The sequence below is a fragment of the Mycteria americana genome, chromosome 25 (genome assembly GCF_035582795.1).
Source record: "Mycteria americana isolate JAX WOST 10 ecotype Jacksonville Zoo and Gardens chromosome 25, USCA_MyAme_1.0, whole genome shotgun sequence".
Lineage (NCBI taxonomy): Eukaryota > Metazoa > Chordata > Aves > Ciconiiformes > Ciconiidae > Mycteria > Mycteria americana.
In genome coordinates this window covers 2,411,070-2,435,990 of record NC_134389.1, presented here as the reverse complement: position 1 = coordinate 2,435,990, position 24,921 = coordinate 2,411,070, and the positions used below count along the sequence as shown (strand labels likewise).

Below are 24,921 nucleotides of genomic sequence, written 5' to 3'. Positions count from 1 at the left end.
AACGGCGGGAGGTCCGGCCGAGCGAGGGGCCCCGTGACAGTAGGTGCTGGACACACAGGCAGTGAGATACCCCCCCGCCATGGGGGGGGGCTTGCGGGAAGCCGGGGGTGCTTCTCGGTGGATCCACGCGGGCGACGGTCCCTTCTGCGTCCCTCCGTGGCCCCGGAGATGGCTCCAGTGGAGCCGCGTGGGACGGGGCTGGGGACGCGTGTGTCCCCGTGTCCCCCCCCCCGTGTCTCTGTGGCAAGAGCGAAGCGGGTGGGCAGGTCCCACGCCGCGTGGGCGTCTCCCCACAGAGGGTCCCTGCGAGGTCCTGGGGGGAGCTGGAGGCTGGGGGGGGTGGGGGGGGGTCAGTCTGCCCCAGGGGGGGGTCTCATCCTGGACCTGCAGTGCCGTGCCGAAGCGGCGTGGCCTGGCCGGCACCGGGATGTGCCCCTGCCCTCCCCAGTGCCCCCAGACCCCACCCGGCCAAGCCCGGCAGCGGCGGCGAGTGGGAGGTGAACCCCGGGGTCCCGGAGCATCCCGGGGCATCCGGGGACCACGGAGGGGCCCCCGGCTTCACCGCCGCCGCCGCCGCTCGTCTCTGCCTCGGTCCGGGATCCCACTCCCCAAACGGTCTTGGAGGGCGTCAGACAAGGAGGTTGGAGAGAAACCGGAGGTGGGGGGGAAAGCGTCCGTCCGGCTGTCGCCCCGAGATGGTGCCTCCCATCCCCGGAGCCGAAACGGGGGCTGGAGGGTTCGGATTTGGCACACAACGCACTTTACAGCCCTTCCAGGAAATCCCGATGTTCCGGCTCTGCGGGTGCCTGCGGGAGACAGGAGCCCTTCAGCCTCGGCAGCCTGCGGTGACGGAGGTTGGGGGGTCCCCGCGTGCAGATCCCCCCGGCACCGGTCCCTTTTTGGGGGCAGAGCCCCCCGCACCTGAGGGCTATGTCACCTCCTCGGCCGTGTCCTCTGGTGCCCGGCGGATCTGCTCGTAGATGGTGGTGACCGGTGCTTTCTGCGGCGAGCTCTGCTCCTGGTTATTTTCGGGGTGACCGAGGCCCTGCGGCAGAAGTCGGGGGGCTGGTGAGGGACCTGCCCACCCCACTCCCCCCCCCGGCCCCGGGGGGAGCCCCTGTGGGATGCTCTGCACCCATGGGTGCCCCGTGGGGGTGGGTGCCCGCTGGGACACTGGTGTGGCTGGGACCCCCGGGGTGGCCAGCGTGCCCGGTGTGGCCATGACCCTGGCGTGGCTGGCACCCCCAGTGTTGCCGGGACCCCAGTGTGGCCGGGACCCCTGGTTTGGCTGGGACCCCCGGTGCGGCTGGGCCCCCCAGCATAGCCAGGACGCTGGTGTGGCTGGGACCCCAGTGTCGCTGTGGGACCCCCAGTGTCGCTGTGGGACCCCCAGTGTCGCTGGGACCCCAGCGTGGCTGGGACCCCCGGTGTGGCCCGGATCCCGGTGTGGCCAGCACCCCTGATTTGGCTGGGACCCCCAGTATGGCTGGGACCCCAGCGTGGCTGGGACCCCCAGTGTTGTCGTGACCCCAGCGTGGCGGAGACCCCCAGCGTGGCCGGGACCCCCCAGTGTTGTTGGGACCCCCGGTTTGGCCGGGACCCCCGGTGTGGCCATGACCTCGGTGTGGCCGGGCCCCCCATGCGTCCGGGCCCCTGACGTGGCTGGGACCCCAGTTTGAGCGGGACTCCCCAGCATGGCCGGGACCCCCGGCACAGCCCTCCCCGGGTGGCAGCCCCCAGCACCCCCGGGGGCCTCACCTGGTCATTACCTTCCGGGGGGCTCCGGCGCACGATCTCGGCGTACTGGGGGTCGGAGGGGCTCTCCTCGGCGGGCACCGTGGGGGTGGCAGCTGCAGGGGAGCGGGGCGTCACGGCGGGGCCGGGACCCCACCCCACCCCACCCCACCCCACTCCCCCCGTCCCCCCGAAGCCATGCCAGCTCTCGGAGGGGGCTTCGCTTGCCTGGGTCTGCCGCCTTCTCGCTATTCATCCGCCAGCACCAGAAGGCTCCCCCCAAGCTCACCGCCAGCAGGATGAGGGTCAGGACGATGTACCCCGACTTCGAGAAGGACGTCTGTCCCCCTGGGAGGGCGGAGAGAGGCACTGAGCGGTGCCGACCCCCCCGCAAAGGGCTGAGCCCACCCCGTGCCAAGCCAGCCGGTTGGGGTCGGACCCCCCAGCGTCCTCGGGGCGAGGGTCTCACCTCCGCTTTGGCAGATGGCTTGCAGGTCGAAGAGGACAACCTTCTGGTCGGCGGGGTTGCTGACGGTGCAGGCGTAGGTGACGTTGGTGGCGGTGGGTGGCAGGGCCAGCCGGAGGGTGGTCCCGTCCGGGGAGAGCTGGTCGCGGTCGGAGGTCAGGTCCCAGACGACGTTGTCCCTCTTCCAGGTGACGTTGACGGCGCCTTTGCCGGCACCCTGGCACTGCAGCGTCAGGTTGCACCACTCCAGGGTGCTGGCCAGGAGCTGGCTGCGGGTCCGGGGGCTCGGCACCGACTCTGCATCCGAGGAGGGGGGACGGGTCAGCACGGGATGGCGGGGCTTTCTCCACCCTGCTCATCCCTACCGTCACGCTTGTCCCCAGCGGGGCCCGGCACGGCCACCTCGGGGACCCCTGGGGTGACAGGATTTGGCCTTTTGCAGAGCTTGAGGGGCTGCAGGCACTGGGCTGCAAAGGTTGGGGTCTCACCTAACCCTGGAAAACCCCATCATTGCTCCGTGCCTCAGTTTCCCCACCTGTAAAAGGGTTAGCGCTCGCACTCAGGGCTTTCTATTTTTGCCCCCGGCGCCTCTGCCAAACCCCAGCGTGCGGCCGCTCACCGTAGACGGAGAGGCTGAAGGACTGATCCTCCACCAGCGCCGGGTGCAGTTTAATCCGGGCCCCGTAGACCCCGGCATCGCCCCGCTCCAGGGCCCTGATCTTCAGCGCCGTCTCGTTGAACATCTCCAGCCGGTCCCTGAACCGGTCCTTGGGGTCGGGGCGCTCGAAGCCTCTGGGGCCGAACTCTGCCACTTGAATGGTGGCACCGGCGCCGGCTGAAAAGCTCCACTCGATCTCCTTCACCGTCTTGTTGGGGGGCAGAGCCGGGGAGAGCAGCACGGACCCCCCCAGGACGCCGTTCACCTGCCGGGGCTGCGCCCGGGCTTGGCCGAAGAGGAGCTCTGCGGACAAGGCAGAAAGTCACTGGGCGCGCAGGGACGAGACGGGGACAGCGGGGACGAGACGGGGACAGAAGGGCCCTCGGGGATGGGTCCCTTTTCAGGGGGCAGAAGCGGCGTCCCTCTGCCTGGTCTCCTCTCTGCTGGCCGGTCCCTCTCCGGGCTGGGGACGGGGATGTCCCCCCCCAGAAAACCCCGTATCCCGACGGAGCCGCCTCCTGCTCCGGCAGGGAGGGAAGGATGCTGGGTTTGGAGACTGGTTGCCAAAAAAATTAAAGCATCTACTGGTTCAGATGCGGGTGCCCCATCTGAACGCTGCCGTCGCCGGGGCTGCGGCCGGGCTCTCACCAGAACAACGCTCCAACAGCGTCTGGGAGGAGTTCCCAGCCAGCATCTGCAAAACCTCATTGTCCGCCTTAAAACGCGCCTCTGCCAAGATGCCTACGAAAGATCGACAAGGGTTAAGGCGATGGGGGAGAGCGGGGATGGCGGCGGGGGTCCCCGCACGGTGGGGACGCTGGACCCAGGAGGGACGGAGCCACCTCCCGGATGCGGGACCAGGGCGATTCCCGCGGGGATGGGAGTTTGCTGCCTCCGTCCCGGGGGGCTCTCCCAGCCCGAGGAGCGGGTTGCAGCCCCTCCGTCTGAGCCTCCACCGTGGATTTTTATTTTTTTGGCAGCGTCGACAGCTCTCTGCAAAATCACACCAGGAGCCGCTCGGCACCACCTCCCTCGCTCCTGGCAGCTCCCGCCTACCTACAAGCTGTCTCCTCTGCCGGCCCCGGCCCCCGCGGCCCCCCACGCCCCTCTGCCACCGGGATAACAGCCTCCCCTTCTCCCCGTCCTCGTCCCACGCGGGGACTGGGATGCCCGGCCGTTGGGACAGCGAGCTCGGGGCGAGCGGCTCTGCCCCCGTCCCGCCTGGGACGGGACCCCCAGGATGGCCGGGGTGATGGGTCCCGCGTCGCCTGGGTGCACCCCCCCGCCGCCTCCCCTCCTCTCCCCCCACCCGCAGGAGCAGAAGCAGATGTGCCTGTACATTAAAGCAGATTAAACACAGACATCCGAGCGTTTATTTCGTACAAAACCCTCCAGCAGCCTCAAATTACAAGCTGCCTCTTTGCTTTGCTTTATAAGAAGGGCTCCGCGTCGCTGGAGCTTTTGTTGCTCTGATCCTGCTTATCCCGGGATTGATTCCCATTTCCTTCCAGCCGAATCTTAAACCTGACCGAATTTCTGACACTTCCCCGGGTGACTGCGAAGTTTTCGGGGCCCCGTGGAGCTGCCCCAGCCGTGGGCGCCGACGCCGCGTGGCTCTCGCCCAGCCCGGAGGAAGGATGCCGAGCCCGTGCGTGGGAGCGGGGGGGCGTAGGGGGATCAGTGGGGTGGTGAAGGGGGAGCTGGGGGTCCCGAGGTGCCGGGTTTGGGGTCCGGGGGGGGGACAGGAGGGGACGGCCACCGCCCCGAGCGGCAGCAAGGAGCTGCGGGGGCCCTACAGAAGCTCATGGGGCTTCTTACGGAGGAGCTCGGGCAGATGCTCTTCCCCCATCCCCTGCTGCGGCCGTGCGAAGGCTGGAGGTGCACGCCTGCCCTGCCCGCCCGCCGTCCGTCTGTCCAGCCGTCAGTCGGCCGTGCCTCCCCAGCGGCGCTGCCCACCGCTTTTAAACCGGGGGCTGCCCACCCAGGGCACGGCACGGGCGGCAGAACAGGCGGCGGCACGGGCAGCGACACGGGCACCCTCCCTGCACCCCTCCCGGCATTTTCCACCCTCCTGCGGCACATCCGCCGGCCGCGGCTCTCAGGGGGGGTCCCCACCGGCCGCCCCCGCGCTATTGTACGAGCGGCTGGAGGAAATGACGGCTGGGAAAAGCCGGCTGGTGCCAGGCCTCCGCCGAGCGCAGCCGCCGCCTCACTTCCCCGGCATCCTCCCGGCTCATCCTGTTTACCCCGGGATTCCGGGAACTCAGGTCTCTGCAGCCCCCGACCCCACGGCGGGATCCGGTAGATGAGGGACGGGGGAATAAACACATCGATGCTCGATGCGGCGTGATGCATTCGGCACCCGGATTAGTCCCACTCGGGTCTCAACCAGACCCTAAAAAATAGAGCTACGATGCTGATTTTAGCCCGGGGTTTATCCACCGTGAGCCCAGGTTTTGCTCTCTCATCACCCCCCCACCGCTACGCTCCGATATCAAATAATTTTGATCAAAGAAAGCAGCTGGAAAACTCCGAAGCATCGTTAACAGCCTATTTTCCATCTAGCTGGGTCAGATATTTGTCATCGGCGTGGCAGGGCTGGCACCTTGTGCCACAGCCCTCCCGCCCCGGGGTCTTGCTCGTGAAGCCAATTAATCGTTAGGAGGATAACCCCCCTCCCCGTTAATCTGCCCCTGCTATTAGGTGCTTTCGGTAGGAATGGGAGGTTTTATGGGAATTATTAAATGTGTGGATTAGCACGCTGGGAATTAAGGGGATTCCTCGCTCCCGCTTTACGTAAGGAGCCTCTTCGCAGCCGGATCTGGCGCGGCCCCGGGGGGTTGAAGGGCTCCGTGGGGCGACGGCAGCACCCGGCAGAAGCCACGGTAGGGGCGAGGGGACCCTCGTGGGGGGGCGAAGCCGGGGGACCCGCGGCCGCTCGGCCGCCCCCGCGTTACGAAACCTCTCGTTAAGGCTGGGCCGCCCGTGCCCAGCGTTCCAGAAACCGTCTCGCGCCCGGCCGGGAGCGCAGAGGGATGGAAGGGCAGCGCGGGGGTGGGCTGCAATTAGCCCGCGGCAGGCAAGGAGAAGGCAGGATGGGGTCGGCATCCCTGCCCGCAGCCCACCCCGCCGCCGGCCCCCTGCCACGAGGCTCCCGCGGGACGAGGGCTCGGCGGCGGCCGCCCGCGCACTCACCTGGCCCGAGGCCGAGCAACGCCAGGAGCAGCGAGGGCAACCGAGCTTTGCTCCTGGCCAATTCCCCCTCCATTTCTCTTCCTCGGCTCTTCGTGCGGCTCAGTGGGCAGAGTCAGCGGCAGGAGAGACGGGGAGGAGCAAAGCCGCCTCTCGCTGCAACCCGTAGGAAGCCGTGCATCGCGGGGCACAGCCAGCTTATTAATTAGCTCGCCAGAAATGATTAGGTGGCCGGGGGAAGCGCGCGGGACCCGCGTCGCCGAGGGCGGGAAGCGAGGATGGCGGGGGCTGCTGGTGACCCCCGACCCTGCGGCATCCCTCGTCAGCCCGGTTCGGTGCCCGGATTAACGCCGGTGATGCCCGGCACAGCCCCGCCAGGTCTCCCGCTGGCCCCGGGGACGACCGAGGGCTCGTTGAAATGGGACTTCCCGATATCAAGAGCGCTTCCCTGGGGAAACCCAGGCAGCGGGAGCAGCCTGGAGCTGGGTGGTGGGAGCACCCCCAGCTCTGCGCCCAGGGAGGGGTACGGGGGTGCCCGAGCACCCTTGGGTGCAGAAAGCAGCACGGGAGGGGATGTCCCGAGGGGCTGTGAGGTCTTGGCTGAATCACAGGGGACGCACCTGGGGAACAGATGCCCTGGCAGGGTCCGGCGGCGATGCTGAGGCAGCCGTGGACCTGCCAAACCGTCCCCGTGGGCTCCCCCACATCCTCGCACCCCTCTCCCCCCCTCGGGGGGCTGCAGAAAAGCCTCCCCGAGCCCTCCCAGCCATGATTTAGGAGCCCTGAGCTGCTGCGGGGGCCGAGGCTGGAAGGAAGCACTTTCCATTAGCAGCACAGAAAGCTTATTTTTTATTTAAAACCTCCAGGAACTCGAAGTGGAAAACAGGGAGGGGGAAAGCAACCTCCGCAGCAGGGCTGCTCTCCCTGCCGCTCCCCGCCTACGAGCAAAATCATTAACCTGCACCCAGAGGACTATTAACTCCAGCCCTTCTCCCGGGGCACCTTCAAACGAGGATCCTCAAAGCGCTGGGGAAACTGAGGCAGGCGTGGGGAGGGGACGCGGGCTGTTGATGGCCAGCGAATGTCCCAAAACTGCCCGCTGGGGTCCCCCCCAGGGGAGCCGGCAGCCGAGCAGGGGCTGGACACGCTGCCCACGCTGCCAGTTCCTCCCACATCTCTCGAGAGCAGAGGGGAACTGAAAGTCGCTGAGTTGAAATTTCCAGCTAATGGGGAAAACCAGCTGGCCCCGCAAGAGCTGAGGAAGAGGAGGACAACGCGGCTGGATGGCACGAAGGCCATCCGTCCGGAGACGGGGCTCCATGGCAAGCGCTCGCCGGGGATGACACCGGCTCCCGTGCGAGGCAGGGGCTTCCTCCTGCCGAATCCTCCTGCCTGCGAGTCGGCGCCGAGGGGTTTCGCGGGCTGGGACATCCGGGGCGAGGTGAAGCGCCGCTGTGCCGGACATCCCCTGCGGCCCCGGCGCGATGGGGAGACGGGCAGCGTCTCGTCAGGCCGGGTGGGCCGAAGGTGTCGGCGCTGGCTGAGGACTTTGGGAGACACCGAGCAGAGCCGCTGGGTCCGTCACTCCCCCGCCATCGCGCCGGGAAATGCCGCTGGCTCGGTCCTCTGTGGGGATGTCGGGGCGTCCGTGGGACCCAAGGGAAGGACACGGGATCAGTCCCGAGGTCGTCGTTCCTGCTGGCACGTGCCACTGCCAGAGCCGTTCCCTGCGGCCGGGACCGTCCGTGGGAACGGGCTGCGGTTCTGGGCACGGAGGGCGAGGGATGTCCCCGCGGCACGGGGAGCCGGCCCGGAGGGGCAGCCAGGCAGCGCCAATTCAAAGCGGAGAGCTTTGGTGAAGGCGGGCACGGAGGTCCCAGCCGTCGCCGCGTCCTTCTTCATCGGGGACGGTGCCGCAGAGGGACTTGGGGAAACTCCGCTGCAGCCACCGTGGTCCGGCAGCCGGGCCCGACGCCATCCCCTGCCGTGGGGAAAGGACGGCAGCGAGGGGATGCCCGGCCGCCAAAACAGCCCTTTGCAGGGCCGGAGGGAGCTCGTGGGTGCCTGGAGATACCAGGAGACCCCCCCCCAAAGACCCTCACCCTGCCCTCTGATCCCTCCATGCCGCCCTCCCCTCCGCTCCAGCGCACGCTGGCCGGGTCTACGGATCGGGTCCTCTCCTCCAGGGCGTGCCAGGACCTGCAGGCGAGGCTGGCGGTGGGGGAGCCGGGCTGCACCCCAACGTAGAGCAGCCCCCGGCAGAGGGGACGCACCCTGACACCCCCCCGCTTCCCCGTGGGGTTTCATCCAGGCGACGGTGCCTCCGGTCCCGCTGGGCACGTGGCACTGCAGCATGAGCTGGCACCACGCGGGGCTCTTCGAAAGCAGCCAGCTCTGGATTTCGGGGTTCGGCAGCGGCTCTGCAACGGGAGGGGATTACACACCCCAGCAAAAGCAGATCCTCCCCACTGCCCTCCTGTCCTGGGGGGCTCGGGGACAACCGAAGGGTTGGGAGCAGCCGGGACGTGGCCCAACAAGCACCACGGCCGCGGTGACCGGCTGCACGCCCCGTGCCGCAGCCGGCTGCCAGAGCCAATTAGCTCAAACGTGCTGGAGCCGGGAGGTCGGGAAACGGCGTGGGGAGCTCAGAGCCGGAGCTGCCTACGTGCTCGTCGGTCTCGGCTCGGCAGCTGCCATTTGGCGGGCAAGGAGCAGCGAGTGCCTGCGTGCCGCGTGGGGGGAAGGCACGGCAGCCCGGTGCAGGGCTGATGCCGAGCGGCGCTGAGCCCCGGGCGGGCGGAGGGGGGCAGGGACCGCGCTCGTTCGCAGCCAGGAAAACCACATAATTTGCTGAGAACTCAGCTCGATGTGACCGCAAATCATCACTTTGCACACACAGAGGGAGGGGGACACGGGGACGAATCTGTTCCCAGGGCTGGAAACATCCCAGCTGCGCTAGCAGAGGGGCCGAAACGAAAGAATTTCGTTTCGTAGCAGTTTAGTGCCGAAACGAAAGAATTTCTGTAATCCGCGTCCCCCCTTTGCAACCGCCCATCGTAGACGGAGAGGCTGAAGGACTGATCCTCCATCAACGCCGGGTGCAGTTTAATCCGAGCCCCGTAGACCCCGGCATCGCCCCGCTCCAGGGCCCCGATCTTCAGCGCCGTCCCGTTGAGCATCTCCAGCCGGTCCCTGAACCGGTCCTTGGGGTCGGGGCGCTCGAAGACTTCGTCACCGAACTCTGCCACTCGAACGGTGGCACCGGCGCCGGCTGAAAAGCTCCACTCGATCTCCTTCACCGTCTTGTTGGGGGGCAGAGCCGGGGAGAGCAGCACGGACCCCCCCAGGACGCCGTTCACCTGCCGGGGCTGCGCCCGGGCTTGGGGTAATCGAGCATCAGAAAAACAGGGGGAACCCTCCCGTTGAGCCAGGAGGTTCAGACAGGACCCCCTTGCTTTCTAAACTCCTTCTCAGAGAGGAGGCTAGGTGCGGCTAGGTCCAGTCTTAGTCTCAGACCTGGTCAACGGTTTATTTTCTAAGGACTGTGTGTGTAGCCGCTTCGCAGAACCAGAGCCCTGGTCTCAGGGCTTTCGCTAAGGCGACAGCGTTAATTTACCTTCTAAGTCCGGTCGCGTCCAGCGTGCTGAACTTCACGATTCCCGAATAACGCGCTGCACCCCCAGTCTGGTCGTGTTGCACGAACTATCACGGCCACACATAAAAAGCCTGGTCGTGTTCAATAACCACCACGGCGAGATCGACGAAGAGTCCATCAGACGCACAGATTCTTTGGATTACCGGCGATAAACTCCCTGTCTGCGAAGAACATGCAAAGACCAAGAATACGAGTAACACGGCCGGCTACAAACGCGTTAAAGGATGATAAAGCGACTCTAGAGAGGTTTCTAAGTTTCCCGGGGAGGCACTCGGAATAACCAAGTGTTCGACCCTTACCCAAAGGCGTCCCGATGCAGGGGAAGAGAGGCTCAGCCCGTCGCCTGATCCCAGAGGTCGGAGTGGTACGCGATGGTGTCTTCCCTAACGTTCTCTCTCCCTTAAGCCATTTTATACTGGTTTTCACCTTTCGGGTGGAGCTTGAGCGACTCTAGTCATACAGACCTTTGTTTAGGATTGGTGTGAAGTTTCCTTGCGTCGCCTTTAAAGGTAGAAGCTAGGAAAACGCAGAGCGCAAGCTCAGTGAGGGGTGGTCGCGCCTCGGAGGCGGGGAGCTTTCGGGACGGAGGTGTGTTCTAAGTCGCCTCAGCAGTTATCCCACATGGGGGACCCCCTAAAACCACCCGCAGCGGGGGATCTGGCTGCTGGGGCAGGAGGAGCCGGCCGCAAGCTCGGCGGGTGGCGGGACGCCGCGGCCCGCCCCAGCCCTCCGTCCCCGGCCATCTTGCAGACACCTCCGCTCTCGCCCTTCACCCACCCGCGAAGCCGACGGCCACGGCCAACGAGGCGACCCCGAAAAGGCAGACGCGGCACCTGCCCATCCTCGACCCTCGCTGCCTTCTCGTGCAGCGGCAAATCGAAGCGCAAAGCTGGGGGCTTCCGCGTTCGCACCCCGGCGTCTGTAACAGCAACTGCCCCCCGTGATTTCACACCTCGTCCATCTCCGCCAGCCCGCAGCTCGGCTGGCTCTTCCTTCACCTCCCGCGCTGCCGTCCCCACGTTAGCAGGGTCAGAGCGACGAGGAGGGGACGCTGCGTTGCCACCCGCTGCCGTGCCCCCCGGGCACAGCCCCAGCCGGACGGGGAAGGAGGGAGCGGCAACGCGGGCTGAGAAGCGACGTCCCTGCACCACAACCAGGGGACCCCCGCGGCTCTGGGGGTGCCAGCCGGCGTCACCCCCCCCGCCCCCCCCAGCCAGGCCTCGGCAGCGGGCCGAGCGAGGCCGGTCCTGGGCGTTGGAGCCCGCTTCTCTTTGTCCCCATCGCCGTCACCGCAGCGGTGACAAAGTCTGCTCGGAGCGTGGGCTCGGCTCAGCATCGTCTGCTGGGGGGACGCCTCCGGGCCGGATCCAGCCCTCCTTGCCCACCGTCCCCCAGCCTGCAGCCTCTCCCGTCTTCCAGGCAGCCACGTTCAGGCCGCCCGGCATCATCTCGCAGGCGCTGGTCCCCAGGCAGCGGTGCCGGCAGCTGCCAGACCCGCCATGCCCCAGGCTCAGCCGGCAGGCTGCAGGAGCGGTGCCCGGTCAGGCTGCGCCCCTCGCTTCGGCTCCCGAAACGGGGGTGAAAGTGCCGGGGCTGAGGCATCGCCGCACGTTTTCCTCGCCCAGCACACGGCTGTTTCTCTCCCTGCAGGTGACAACTCGAGGACGGAAGGGTTCGGGGAGTTCCCCACTGCTCCCAGTAAAGGACATCGCCTAGATGGAGAAGGATGCGCCTGTGTGGCCTTCCAGCAGAGGGAAGTGTGGCCTCAGGAAAGGACCCAGCGACAGCCACAGCTACTTGTCACTCGCTGCAGACAGAAAACATGTTATTTCGTAGGGATCTTGCAGGTCCCACGGGGCTGCTCCAGCCCAGGGCCTTGCTTTCAGCCCCCGTTCCATGGGGTACCCCCCCTGCAGCCGCCCCATTCCCACCCTGCCCCAGCGCAGGGTCGGGATCTCAGCCCTGGCAAGCTGATGCCAGCTCCCGTTTCACAGAATCGCAGAATCGTAGAGGTTGGAAAAGACCTTTAAGATCATCGAGTCCAACCGTAAACCTAACACTGCCAAGGCCACCACTACACCATGTCCCTGAGCACCTCATCCAAACGGCTTTTAAATACCTCCAGGGATGGCGACTCCACCACTTCCCTGGGCAGCCTGTTCCAGTGCTGGAGAACCCTTTCAGTGAAGTAAAATTTCCCAATATCCAGTCTAAACCTCCCCTGGCGCAACTTGAGGCCATTTCCTCTCATCCCATCACTTGTGACCTGGGAGAAGAGACCGACCCCACCTCTCTACCCCCTCCTTTCAGGCAGTTGTAGAGAGCGATGAGGTCTCCCCTCAGCCTCCTTTTCTCCAGGCTGAACAACCCCAGGTCCCTCAGCCGCTCCCCATCAGCCTTGTGCTCCAGACCCTTCCCCAGCCCCGTTGCCCTTCTCTGGACACGCTCCAGCCCCTCCATGTCTCTCTTGGGGTGAGGGGCCCAACACTGAACCCAGCATTCGAGGTGCGGCCTCACCAGTGCCGAGTGCAGGGGACAATCACTGCCCTGCTCCTGCTGGCCACGCTATTGCTGATACAAGCCAGGATGCCGTTGGCTTTCTTGGCCACCTGGGCACACTGCTGGCTCATATTCAGCTGGCTGTTGGCCAACACCCCCAGGTCCTTCTCTGCCAGGCAGCTTTCCAGCCACTCTTCCCCAAGCCTGTAGCGTTGCATGGGGTTGCTGTGGCCCAAGTGCAGGACCCAGCACTTGGCCTTGTTGAACCCCACACAATTGGCCCCAGCCCATGGATCCAGCCTGGCCAGGTCCCTCTGCAGAGCCTTCCTACCCTCCAGCAGATCAACACTCCCACACAACTTGGTGTCATCTGCAAACTGACTGAGGGTGCACTCGATCCCCTCGTCCAGATCATTGATAAAGATATTAAACAGAACTGGCCCCAGCACAGAGCCCTGGGAAACACCACTTGTGACCGGCTGCCAACCGGAGTAAACTCCATTCACCACCACTCTTTGGGCCCGGCCGTCCAGCCAGTTCTTTACCCAGCGAAGAGTACACCCGTCCAAGCCATGAGCAGCCAGTTTCTCCAGGAGAATGCTGTGGGAAACCGTGTCAAAGGCTTTACTGAAGTCCAGATAGACAACATCCACAGCCTTTCCCTCATCCACCAGGCGGGTCACCTTGTCGTAGAAGGAGATCAGGTTGGTCAAGCAGGACCTGCCTTTCCTGAACCCATGCTGGCTGGGCTTGATCCCTTGGTTATCCTCTACATGCCGTGTGATGGCACCCAGGATGATCTGCTCCATCAGCTTCCCTGGTACCGAGGTCAGGGTGACGGCCTGTAGTTCCCCGGGTCCTCCTTCCGGCCCTTCTTGTAGATGGGTCACATTTGCTAATCTCCAGTCAACTGGGACCTCCCCAGTTAGCCAGGGCTCCTGGTAAATGATGGAAAGGGGCTTGGTGAGCACATCTGCCAGTTCCTTCAGCACTCTCAGGTGGATCTCACCAGGCCCCATAGACCTGTGAGTGTCTAAGCTTCCCTCCAGCACACGCTGGTGATCAAACCCAACCGTTTAAAACCAGAAAGGGCTCAGCAGGTAACGTAAACCGGGGGTGCCCGTGCCCCCCACGGCCACAGCCAGAGCTCAGCGTGCCAACGTCGGGGCCGGATCCCTGTTTTGACCCTCTGCGAGAGGCAGAGGCAGCCGAACTCACGACAGCGAAGACGCTTTTGCTCCTCAGAAAAAAAGCTGCGCCACGGTTGAAGCACCAAGGGCTGCTGCGAGTAACTCCTGCACGCAGCAAGAGCCCCGGCTGCGAAAGCGCCCGTTGTGAAATAGGCCACTGCTCCAGAAACGGCTGCCGGAGGGGGCTGAGAACGCAGGGAGAAGAAAAACGCCGTGTTTTATTATTTATCACCAACGGTTAGGGATAGAGATTCACTCTTACGGAGCAAACCCTCCCGGGGCCAGCCCAGCAGTAACACTATTTAGCACTTTGCAAGTAGCATTTTTCCTGGGAGAGCCCCACAGCACTCGGAAAACCCCGTCCCGTCCCTTTCTGCCTCCGCTCCCATCGCTCTCAGGCGCGGGCCTGGCTGCTGCGGGCGGCTCTCGGGCTCGGCCGTGCCCTCCGGGCCGCTCGCACCAGGGCCGAGCAGCACCGCTCCGGGAGGAGCCCCCGCGCTGCGCGGGGAGCGGCCTGGTGGGGTTCAGAGGCCTGCGGGGGTGCGTGTGGGTGAGGCTGCAGATGGAGGGGGGGACCCTGCCCACCTCAGCCAGCCCTGGCTGCTGCCCCCCAGCCAGGGAGCAGAACAGGGTTACGGGGGTAGCGGACCCCCCCAAGGTCCCCAGTGCCCCCCAGCCTTAGGCCCCCCCAGAGCCCCCGGGCTCAGGCCCCGGGCCTGGCCCCTCAGCACCCCCCAGCCCCAGGCTCACCAGAGCCCCGGGGCCCGGGCCCCAGCGCCCCCCAGCACCCCTGGAGCCTCCGGCCCCCCTCAGGCCCCCCCCGGCCCTACCAAGGGCCCCTCCGCCCCCAGCTCCCCCCAGCCCCCCGGGGACCCCCCGGCGCTGCTCCCAGGCCCCAACCGGCGCCATTCCCCCCCCCCCCGCCCCGGGGCCTCGCTGCCGCCGGGCGCCGAGTGATGACGCACGCAGCGGGCAGCGGCAGGCAAGCCCCGCCCCGCGCCTCGTTCTCACCTGGCGGCGGCACCACCCAAGTCTCGCGGGATTTCCGAGGCTATAAATAGCCCCGTTGGGGGGACCGAGCCCTCAGTGCCCGCCCGGGCCGGGCGATGGCGGGGATGGGGGTGGATGGGGCGGGCCTGGGGTCGGAGGCCCTGGGGCAGCTCGGAAGAGCTAGGGCGGTTACCCCGAAGGGGCAAGGTCGAGGCCTGTGAGGGCCGAAGCCTGTGAGGGCCGAGGCTTGGTGCTGAGGCCTGCTCCTGGGGCCTGTGAGGGCCGAGGCCCTTGAGACCTGAGGCCTGTAAGGGTTGAAGCCTGTGAGGGCTGAGGCCTGTGAGGGATGAGGCCTGCTCCTGAGGCCTGTGAGGGATGAGGCCTGTGAGGGCCGAGGCCTGTAAGGGTTGAAGCCTGTGGGGGCCGGGGCCTGGTGCTGAGGCCTGTGAGGGCTGAGGCCTGTGGGGGCCGAGGCCTGGCACCAAGGGGGAGGTCTCACCCCCTGTACCCTGTCTCCACTGCACTCAAAGCAGCCGTCTTGCCCAGGGCAGGGCTGTGGCTGGAGGGGTGCCCGCTGTGTCACACGGTCCCGCAGTCACTGCCCTCGTGGTTTGCTCCCGCTGCTAACCAGGGCGGGCCGAGCCCTGCAAGAGCTTCATGCAGGCGGGGAAACAGACCCGTAGGCAGCGCCTGCCTGTCTCCTGCCTGTAAGTGCTTTCCTTCGCCGCTTCCTGCATCTGCCTGCTTCGGGGGCAGCTGCTGATGCCAAGCACCGCGCTGGGGTGCTGGCGTTAACTCCCGCTTTTCCATCCTTCTGCCACGCAGACAAATTCAGGGAACCTCAACCCTCCCTCCCCCTTTTTTTCTCTCCAAGAGCTCGTGATTTATTAGGAACGAAATCAAATTATATTTTATCACCAGCCTGGGTAACAGAGGGCTGAAAGATTAAATTCCAGCATGACAGCCAGCGGTGAGGGAAGGGACGGGAATCATATCTCTGTTTGGTTACAGTGTGTTATTATCGGGCGCTGGGCTCTGAGAGACAAATTACGGTTTTCTTGAGGGAATCTTAATTTCATTTTTTTTTTTTTTTTTTAACCTGCTGCAGCTGGAGTTAAATCGTGGCTGTCCGTACCCCTCCCCGCCCCGGGTAAAGAAGCTCCAGGCTGCGGGGTTGCTGTTTTTGCTGGCACTGGGTGGATTTTGGAGAAAATCCTGGGAGCTGAGGTGGGTACGTGTTGGTTCCCGGGGGGGTCCTCCCTCCCCAAAACGCAGGGACGAGGGCAGGGGTTTCACCTGCACCCCCAAACTTCGGCAGAGACTCTCCCCTCCCGCCTGCCGCCCTCCTCTCCCTCGCATCCAGGGGAGAACGAACGCGTGGGGATGGAAGCGAAATAAAATCACGCGGCCCACCCCAAATTCCCCCGCTCCCCCGAAGGCTGCAGCCTCGGCGAGGCCGCGAGGGAAGGGAAGCGGGAGGAAGAAGAAGGCGAGAGATTTCTGTGCCGCTGTGAGGAGGCGGTGAGCCTGCTGCCGTCCTGGGGAATAAATTAGAATACATCTCGGGAATAAATTAGCCGGATGGCGAGGAGAGGAGATTTGTTTCCTGGGGAAAGGAGGCTGCTGCTTTAGCAAGGTAGAGACACCCCCGGGGCTTGGATTTCGGAGCTGAGCCGATCTCTTTGAAGCTGCCTGGCTTGGTTCGCACAGCGGCGTTCGAGTTAGAGGGGTTATGGACGGAGAAGGAACTTAATGTCTTTCCTTTCCTCCGTGTCCATCCATCCGTCTATCCATGCTTCCATCCGCCCGCTCCTCGCTCCAGCAAAAGCCATTAAAAATGACAAAGCACCTTTTTCTTTTTTTTTTTCTTTTTTTTTTTTTTTGTTTTAAAGATGTGTCCCCGGGAGCGGCAGGCAAATTGCTTGGTTCATGCATAATAAACCAGGCGTGGAAACACACCAAGTAATAGGCTACATTTGTAGGGAAACAAAATCGTTAAGCGAGCCTGTTTGCAGGGTTTTCTGGAGAAAAAAAAAATAATATATATATAGATATATAAAAAAATAAAACCAGGCTGGGTGCGGAGGGGCTGGCAAACCTCCCCTGGCATCGGCTCCGGCTAAAAGCTTTGGCAAAATAGGTCAGCGGAGCCCGGCGCGCATCCTGACGCCCCCTCGGCTGCTTGGTTGGGGTCCGCTGGGCCAGCGGACCCCCCCGGCCCGCTGCCCCGCGTCCCCGCGGGGGCCGGGAGCCGGCGCAGACGTCACCCCGGGTTCAAGCGTTGCTCTGGGCTGGGCACGGGGAAGGAGCTCGTCCCTCCCCGGGGCGGCTGTAGCAGCCACGTCCCCAACCCCGCTGGCCGTGCCACCGCCGGGTCCCCCAAGACCTTGCGGACCCCCCCGCCCTCGCCGCTCTTATCCCATGGGCGGGGGTCACTCGGGCCCACCCCGTCACGACGCTCCCGCGGAACAAAGGCGACCTGCAGCCCCTTTTTTTAACATTTATATTTATATATATATATATAAAAAAATTAAATATATATAATATATTGTGTTTAAGACTAAAAATATAGTACATAATATTTAAAAAAAAAGGGAAAATGAAAAAAATAAAAAATGGGAGGTTGGGGTAGGGGGGGGATCACAGATATGTGTCTCTAGGGGTCTAAAACAGCCTGTGCTAAGGAAGGGACCCGCTCGCCCGGTGCCGGGGGGCTCGGCCGTGGCCTGGGGGGGGGACCCCATTCCCACCCCGGGGGGAATTTTAATTTTAAAGCTTCAGCTTCGATTCGCGGCACCCGGGGATGGCTGGGGCGGGACGCCCGTCCCGCGCTGCCGCCGTGGCTATTGCTATCGATGTGGGGGTGCAGCACCTGGGGGGGTGTGTGCCCCCCCCGCCCCGAGATGGGGCTGTCCCCGGGGAGGGGGGCACGGGGCGAGGAGGAGGAGGGTGTCGGGGGGTGTAAATCAGGCACCATTGCAAGAAATGGCACGCAGTCCTGCAGTCAGAGGCTCAGGCTGGGCGCGGGCTCAGCACCTTCCAGGGTTTGGCCCGTCCTGACAGTACCTTTTAGGGGGGTCGGGGGGGGAAAGGAAGGGGGGCAGGGGACCCCCCGGCCATGCCGCCGGGGCTGCGTTGGCAGCACGCTTCTGCCAACCCCTTCCCGGCAGCCCTTCGAAATCGTACCTGCTCGCGACAGGGCCGGGTCCTGCCCGCCGAGGTCCGGCTCCGTCGGCGGCTGGGAGCGGGGTGCTCGGTGGGATGGGGACCGCAAAATGTGTCCCCCTCCCCGGGACAGACCCCCGTGGGGCGGGCGCGCGTGGGGAGGCATTTCGTACCTAATCCCAGGGGACAGCTTCGGGCGGCGACGTGACCGGGAAGGGCTCCCCACCCTGCGCCTCCCTCCAAAACTCACCGCACCCCAGCGAGGACCCCCCCCCCCCCCATCCCCCAGCTCCTAAACCGGCGTCTGGATGAGCGTTATCACTGCAGGCAGCGAAATCGGGGGCCCCCATCGCCCCGGCTGCCCAGTGCCTCCCAGTTCCTGGAGCTGGGGGACCGGCTGAGCTCCCGCTCCCGGCTGGTTTGGTTTGCCGTGGCTCAAAACATTCGCCAAACCCTCGGGGCCGGGGCGGGAGCGTGCCGGGGATGGGGTTGCGGAGCGGTAACGCTTGCTGGTGGCTGGGGGGGTGCTTCCACCCCTTATATACACCTTTATATACATTCATAAGAGGGACCCCCCCGCGCCCCCACGCCGGCTGGTGCTGCCGGCTGTGGCGGTGGTGGTGGGACGGAGCCGGCTGGTCCAACCGGGTGTTGCTCGAGGTGTTGCTTGGGGTCGGGCTGACACCATTGGGATGGAAAGCCTGTCCCATAGGTACGAGCGTGCGTATGGGGGGGACGACACGTGGGTGCCGGGGGGCTGCTGCTCCGAACTCGCCGGGCCCGATCCTCTGGGACCCCCGGGGCGCCCTGTGCTTGTGGCTCCGAGGGTGGATGTGGGGGCTGCGGGCCGGTGGGACGGATGGGGAAGGGGGGAGCCGGCCCCGAGCGGGGGCTGTCCCCGAAGTCAAGGCACAGGGAGTGGGAACGGGCTGGGATGGGGCTTTTTTGGGGCGAACACAGAAACCGGGCATTGCATATATGTATGTACATACAGACATGTATATACACACATATAGCAGCTCCCTGCTGCCTCGCGCGGGGGTCTGGACGGGATGGGGGGGTTCTGGGGGTGGCTCGTGTGCAGCCCCTCGCTCCTGCAGAGGAGGGAGAGGGGGGTGCTGGCTCTGGGGACCCATCGGGGAAGGATTCGGGGTGGCGGGAGAGCGGAGGCTGCAGAGCCGGCCCCGCCAGCCGCACGGCCCCACACGCACCCGCTGAGGCTGGGTGGGATGGGGGGGACGGGGTGGGCACGGGGCGGGGGGGGGAGGATGCCCCCCAACCCTCTCCCTCCTCCGGGAAGGTACCGAAAAGAAAGAACTGAATGAGTGGAAGCTCGAAGAGACTCGGGGCACGTCCCCGCCGTCAGCAAACCCCGAGGGGGTGGCACGGCACACGGAGTCCAGCCGCCGGAGGAGAAGCGGGGCAGGAGGGTCAGGATGAGCCCCTGAATATCAGGGGACAGTCGTGAGGTACCTGTGGACCCCCGCTGCCTGCGCCCCCCCCCCCCCCCCCCCCCACTTCGGCGCTGCCTGCCAGCCCCTGCCCGCCCTAGACGTGCGTCTGCATCCGCTGCTGGAAGCGCTGCCCGTAGTCCGAGTGCTGGGAGGTGTAGGAGAAGCGGGTGGCACTGGCGTACTTGCCCATGGGGTCGTAGGCATCGTAGGGTGCCCGGTCCAGGCTGGGGGGCTGGCCGTACCCCAGGCGGTAGGTGGCATAACCGGCACCGGCCGGGAAGGCGGCGTGACCCCCGTAGTTCTCGTAAGAGAGCTGACTTGCCGTCTCGCCGCCCGCCGTGCCGGGAGGGGGTCCGGGACCCGGTGCCGCCTCGGCGTTGTAGTCGGACGCGGGGCCGCGGCTGTAGGTGTTGAGCTGAGCGTAGCCGCTGGAGTGGGAGAGGCGGGAGGGCGGGCGGGTGTCGTAGCGCGCCGGGCCGGGGTTGCGGTAATCGGCGTAGAGGACGGTGCGGGAGGACGGGCGGTCCTCGTGGGCGCGGACGTTGTAGTAGCCGTTGGTGGGGTCCTGCGAGGAGAGGGGGAGCGGTGGGGGGGATGCACTGAGCCTGGCGGGGCTCCGCAGGGAGAGGACACACGAGTCCCAGCCCTTTCCCCTCCACTGAGCACCCTGCAGCCACCCGGCTCGGGACCAAAGCAGGACCTGCCCCTCTTTTACGCCCCACGCGCCCCGGCACCATCACCGGACCTTGAGCTCGTACTCCTCGCGGGTGTCGATGGTGTCACAGCGAAGGTCCTGCTTCAAGTCCACGTCATCCTTGAACGACTGCAGGACAGGGGGGGAGAGACGGGCTCGTTCCTCCCTGGTCCCATCCATCCCGGCGCGGGGCGAGGAAGGATGCTGCGGGGTGACCCCCCGGCGTGGGGTGTCCCTTACCGAGTAGATGGCTTTCATGACGCGGGTGGCCGTGGAGACGCTGGCCGTGTCCTCCTCGCGGTCTGTGTGCAGCGTCAGGGGCTCCCTGTTCACCGTCTCCACCTTGATGTCCAGCTTGCGCAGGGTGACGTCCTTGCGGCCTGGGGACACACGGGACGGGGGATGGAGGCGGCCGCCGCCAGCATCCTCCCACCCCCGCCCCGTGGGCGGCATCGCCGCTGCGGATAGCACCCGCGGTCCCCTCTGCTGTGGCCACAGACTCCCCGTGCCGCCCACTCACTTCCTTTCCGGCGCCGGTAGAGGAAGCAGGCGAGCGCGACGAGGAAGCTGATGACGAGGATGCTGGCCCCGATGGTGGCACCGGCGATGATGCCCACGGGCAAGACCTCTACAGGAGACGGGGAGACGTTAGCTGGGGACAGGGGACAGGGCGCTGCCAGGAGGAGGCCGTGGCAGGAGGGCAGCTGTCCTCGCCGAAGCCCCGTTGCCTGCAACGCCCGAGACCTAGCCGGGCTCCCCGGCGTGCCGGGCGGCCGCGGTGCCGTGCCGGCACTACCTTTCTCCTCCAGCTGGATGATGGCGGTCCCCGGCCCGAAGCTGTTCCAGGCCGTGCAGTTGTAGCGGGTCTGGAAGTCGGCGTCCATGACGTTGTTGATGGTGAGGGTGGAGAGGACGCCGCTGCCCGTGTTAGTCCGCTCCACCGTGTACCGCTCCAGCGTCCCTGCCTCCAAAATGTTCTCCTTCCAGGCCCACGCCTGGCCCCGCCGGGGTGGGGGAGAGGGGGCTGCGTCAGCACCCACACCTCGGCGTCGTCCCCAGCACCCCCCCGGCATCCCTGGCCCCCCGCTGCGGCACTCACGATGCGGTCCGGGGGTGGCGTGCTGCCGATGAAACACTCCACCTTGCCGCGGTCCCCGCGCACCGCGTACTGCACGGCCTCGCTCGAGATGATGGGGGGTCCTGCGGGAGGCAAGGGGGGGGGCTTGAACAAGACCCCAGGCGGGGGGGAGAGCACGCTGCGCCGCAGGCACCGCTCGCCACGGGCGTCGCGACCCCTGGATCGGGGTCTGGCACGAGGCGGGGGGGCGGCGGGGGGGCACTCACCGTTGACGAAGAGGGTGACCTCCCGCTCGCCCACCCCGATGCGGGGGACGATGGCTTTGCAGACGTACTGCCCCGCGTCGGCTTGAGTGACGGACTTCAGGTACAGCTGGTTGCTGTTGCTCAGGACCTGGATGCAAGCGCCGTGGGGGCATCAGGGAGGGGGTACGAGACCCCCTCCCCAGACCACCCCCCCAACCTCCCCCCACCCCGAGCTCAGCCGCCGGACCCTACCATGTTGGACTCCTTTTTGGTCCAGGTGAGGGTCAGCGGCGGGTTGCCAGACCACACGCACGTCAGCGTCACGTCGGAGCCGATGTCCGTGATGGTGGGTTTGGGGTCCACCACGATCCGAGGGGCAACTGGAGGGCGGGGGGGGGGAAGAGGGTGAGGAGCAGAGCCGGGGGGGGGCTGGCAGCAGCCCGGGGGTGCCGGGGGGGCTCGGGCCGGGGGCTGCGCCACTCACAGTGCACGTCCACCAGCGTGCTGACGTTGGTGCTGCCGATGTCGTTGTGCACCTCGCAGGAGACGGGCTCCGTGAAGAAGGTGTAATCCACCTGCGTGTCGTACTTGTTCTCCTTGGCGTCCTCGATGATCACCCCCCCCTTGGCCCACCTGGGACGGGGCAGAGACCCGAGGCGGGCGCATTCAGGGGGTGCGCAGGACCCCCGTGGCCCCCCCCCCCAACCCCGTCCCCATATGATGTTGAAAGCCAAGCCAGGAGGTTGGGGAGGGCCCTCCTGGGGTCCCGCGGGACCCTCACCTGTAGCCTTTGATCTCGGGGTTGGCGGTCGCCATGCAGGTGAACACGACCCTCTCGCCCTCCTGCACCGTCTGGGGCTGGATGGACAGGGTGACAGTCGGGGGATCTGCGGGAGGGCGGACGGAGCCGTCACGGGTGCTGGCGCAGGGTCAGCGTGGCAGAGGGAGAAGGGACAAAGGGAGAATCCCCCTGCCCGGCGCTGCCCGGGCTGCCTGCATCGCCCCCGCCCCCCGCTGGCACCCAGGGCATGGCCCGCGGTGTGGGAGACCCCAAAAGCTCTGATGCTCGCTGTGGGCACCCAGCATCCCTGCCTGGTGTGGGTGCTCACCGTGGGCACCCAGCATCCCCGCCTGGCCTGGGTGCTGGCAGTGGGTGCTGGCGGTGGGTGCCGGGCCCCGGCAGGGCAGAGCCTTCCCGCAGCAGCCACTGGAGGTCGGTGTTCACCACCAAGTCCCGGCCTGGCCTCCAGCCTGGCACCGGCCGGGTGGGACCGGGCGAATCCCCCCGTGAGCACAGCCCCTCTGCAGGGACCCTGCTCCAACCACGGGGCTGGGGTCCCCCGGGCACCCCACGATGCCCAGGTACCCCGAGAACTCATCTCCGGCTCCCTGCCCCAGCTCCGCTCCTGTGCCACCGACACTCAGGGATCGTCCCCTCCGCCCCCGGCACCGACTCACGGTGAACGTTGAGCTTGACGAAGGTCTCCTTGCCCGCCGGGATGGCATCGTTGGTGCTGCGGCAGGAGAACACCCGCCCGATGTCGAGGTCGGTTGGGTTGATGGCGAGTTGGCTGGTGGTTGTCTCCCGCTTGCCGTCGGCCAACACCTCCTGCCAGGGAGAGGGGACGGTCCCCGTTGGCTCCCAGCACCGTGCTGGGGACACCGAGGCACGGCGTGGCGCGCAGGGGACGGACGTGGGGTCCCAGCACGTCCCCGTACCGTGCTGGTGATGGCTCCGTCCTGCTGGAGCCCATCCCGGTACCAGACGATGGTGGCCGCCGGCTTGGCGCTGCGTGCCCGGCAAGTCAGGTTGTACGGCGTCCCGGCGCGCAGCAGGATCTCGGGGGCTCCGTCGATGGTGGGGTCCTCGGGGGGGACTGCAGAGGGGACACCGGGTTGGTGCTGGCTGCCCGGAGCCAGGGCTCCTGCCCGCAGCCCCAGCACAGGCAGACCCCGCTCCGGGCCACGCGATGCTGAAAAATGGATGCAGCTCTGATAAAGGGAGGGTGATTAAGGGCAGCGGAGGCAGACCTCCTCCCTGCTGCCTGCAACCGCAGGCAGCATTTGGCAGCGGAGCGTCAACCGGGCCGGCGCCGCCTGGGTATTAATCCCCTTTTTGATCAGGAGCTAAAGCCCCGTTACTGATTTATTAGGGCTCGGCTCTCAGGGAGAGGTAAAGGCGCCATTTGGCAGCGGGAAGGAAACCCTGTGCCGGTAGACGCCGGGGCGGGAGGCTGGCCTGGGGTGTCCCCGACGTGGGGGCTTGGAGAGGGGGGCTCGGGAGGGGGGAGTTCGTGCCATGCGTGGGGAGATGGATGCGCTGGAACAGCCTCGGCTGTTTGCAAACTGCCCCGGTAATGATGGAAATGGGGACTGGGTGTCTGGCGGAGGAGCGTGGTTGTAGGACGGGCAGAGAAGGAGGGTCCCCCCTGTCTGGGGACCCCAATACCCACAGGAGCCTCCTCTGCCCAGGGACCCCCATGCCCGGGGACCTCTCTGTCCGGGGACCCCCATGCCCGGGGACGCCCTGCGCAGGGACCCCCCGGCTTGGGGAAGCCCCTGTTTGGGGAATCTCCTGCCCAGGGACCCCCCTGCCCGGGGACCCCCCCTGCCTGGAGAACCCCCTTGCCTGGGGACCCCCCTGCCCTGCCCCAGCTGAGCCCCACGCTGGGCAGGGGATGCAGGAGCTTGGCAGGGGATGGAGGAGACCCCCGGGTACCCCCAGCCTTGGCAGTGCCACCCCGAAGTCCCTGCGGCAGGGCTGTTCCCACTGGCTCACAGCCCCCCAGGCCGAGCACGGCCCCTTCGGGCTGGGGGTGTCCGGGGACCGTCCCTGCCCGGGGGTGCGGGGAGATGCTCCAGCGGCTGCGGCGTGGGGAGAGCCGGGCTGCTCAGTATCCCAGCCACATCTCCTGCTCACGCGCCTTTTCTCTCCCGTCTTTCTAATGGGAATTTGAATGCCAGGGGAAGAAGGAGAAAGAGGAGGGGGAAAAAAAAAATTAAGAAAAGCAAGAAATCCGCCCTAAAACCCCATTCATGCAACATTTCCGCTGCGGCTCCGGCATCTTCTTTCCTTTTTTTTTTTTTTTACAAGACACAAAAGTCAGGGAAATCAAAGTTACTGCACTCGTAGGTCCCGTAACTCAGCCACGGCGTGAATATAGATTAAGGCATTAAAGATAATGGCACATCCAGGCTGCCGGAGGGAAGGGGGAGGGCGGCAGCGCAGGCAGCGACAGCCTTTCCCGCGCCCGAGCGGCCGCGCTGCCTGCGATGGCTCGGGGGACGCGGCGGGGACATGGGGTACGGTGGGGGACATGGGGTACGGTGGGGGGGGGGCTGGCTCCTTACTCAGCACGGTGAGCTTGGCCCGGCGGGACCGCAGCGCGGCCTCGGTGGCCTGGCACTCGTACACGGCGTCATCGGAGAGCTCGGCGTCGGTGATCTCCAGGTTGTACTGGCCCGAGTCGGCCGTGCCCACGATGCGGTAGCGCGGCCAGGCTGCGGGGACAGCACGGAGGGGGTCAGCAGGGAGAGGACGGGGGTCACCCAAATTCTCCAGGGCTGGGGGGGATGCTCCAGGGCCCCTTTTTCAGGGAGGAGAGGCCGGTGTGGAAGGGAACCCCCTGTTCATGGAGAAGCGGCTCCTGCCTGTTTGGGTACAGCCTGGGCAGACCCAGGGGGCTGCCGGCTTGCAGGCAGGGCTCTGCCTGCGCCCCGTGCCAGCCCCAGTGGGGACACGGGCAGCCAGCGGGGACCTGGCACATGCGGGATCCCTGGTGCACGCAGGATGCTCAGTGCGTGCAGGGACCCCGGTGCATGCAGGGACCCCAGTGCGTGCAGGGACCTCCATGTGCGCAGGGACCCCAGTGTGCACAGGGACCCTGGTGCGTGCAGGGAC

The 24,921-nt window shown here is 66.0% G+C and overlaps 2 protein-coding genes and 1 long non-coding RNA gene across 3 annotated transcripts in view; 1 reads left to right on the top strand and 2 right to left on the bottom strand.

Moving 5' to 3' along the window:
* Positions 1–928: 928 nt before the first annotated feature.
* On the bottom strand, positions 929–6,129 carry LOC142420838 (SLAM family member 8-like). The gene is made up of 6 exons (XM_075525120.1): positions 6,054–6,129; positions 2,820–3,161; positions 2,204–2,497; positions 1,963–2,082; positions 1,759–1,850; positions 929–1,045 (listed from the first exon to the last, which is right to left on the bottom strand). Exons 1-6 carry the CDS (start codon positions 6,124–6,126, stop codon positions 929–931), a joined length of 1,038 nt encoding a protein of 345 aa, XP_075381235.1. The 5' UTR covers positions 6,127–6,129.
* An 8,427-nt stretch (positions 6,130–14,556) lies between these two features.
* LOC142420913 (uncharacterized) lies at positions 14,557–16,125 on the top strand. Its single transcript, XR_012778814.1, has 3 exons — positions 14,557–15,091; positions 15,493–15,611; positions 15,703–16,125. It is a non-coding gene; the product is annotated as an uncharacterized LOC142420913 (long non-coding RNA).
* Positions 16,126–17,464: 1,339 nt separating this feature from the next.
* The window catches only part of KIRREL1 (kirre like nephrin family adhesion molecule 1), a 28,154-nt gene continuing 20,697 nt past the window's right edge, over positions 17,465–24,921 (bottom strand). The window contains exons 3-15 of the mRNA XM_075525233.1: positions 24,372–24,521; positions 22,740–22,897; positions 22,479–22,629; positions 21,802–21,907; positions 21,505–21,653; positions 21,273–21,400; positions 21,042–21,168; positions 20,797–20,897; positions 20,494–20,692; positions 20,218–20,325; positions 19,938–20,077; positions 19,749–19,826; positions 17,465–19,568 (exon numbers count right to left, since the gene is read on the bottom strand). Of these exons, the coding sequence (XP_075381348.1) occupies positions 19,098–19,568; positions 19,749–19,826; positions 19,938–20,077; positions 20,218–20,325; positions 20,494–20,692; positions 20,797–20,897; positions 21,042–21,168; positions 21,273–21,400; positions 21,505–21,653; positions 21,802–21,907; positions 22,479–22,629; positions 22,740–22,897; positions 24,372–24,521 (2,066 nt within the window). The 3' untranslated portion in view covers positions 17,465–19,097. The remainder of the gene's footprint in view (positions 19,569–19,748; positions 19,827–19,937; positions 20,078–20,217; positions 20,326–20,493; positions 20,693–20,796; positions 20,898–21,041; positions 21,169–21,272; positions 21,401–21,504; positions 21,654–21,801; positions 21,908–22,478; positions 22,630–22,739; positions 22,898–24,371; positions 24,522–24,921) is intronic.

Excerpts from the sequence above, each read along its gene's own strand:
- LOC142420838 (XM_075525120.1), bottom strand. The coding sequence starts at position 6,126 with ATGGAGGGGGAATTGGCCAGGAGCAAAGCTCGGTTGCCCTCGCTGCTC. Across the intron at positions 2,498-2,819 it reads CTTCAGCCTCTCCGTCTACG|AGTCGGTGCCGAGCCCCCGG; the intron begins GTGAGCGGCCGC and ends CCTCGGATGCAG. Across the intron at positions 1,851-1,962 it reads CGAGAAGGCGGCAGACCCAG|CTGCCACCCCCACGGTGCCC; the intron begins GCAAGCGAAGCC and ends GCTCCCCTGCAG.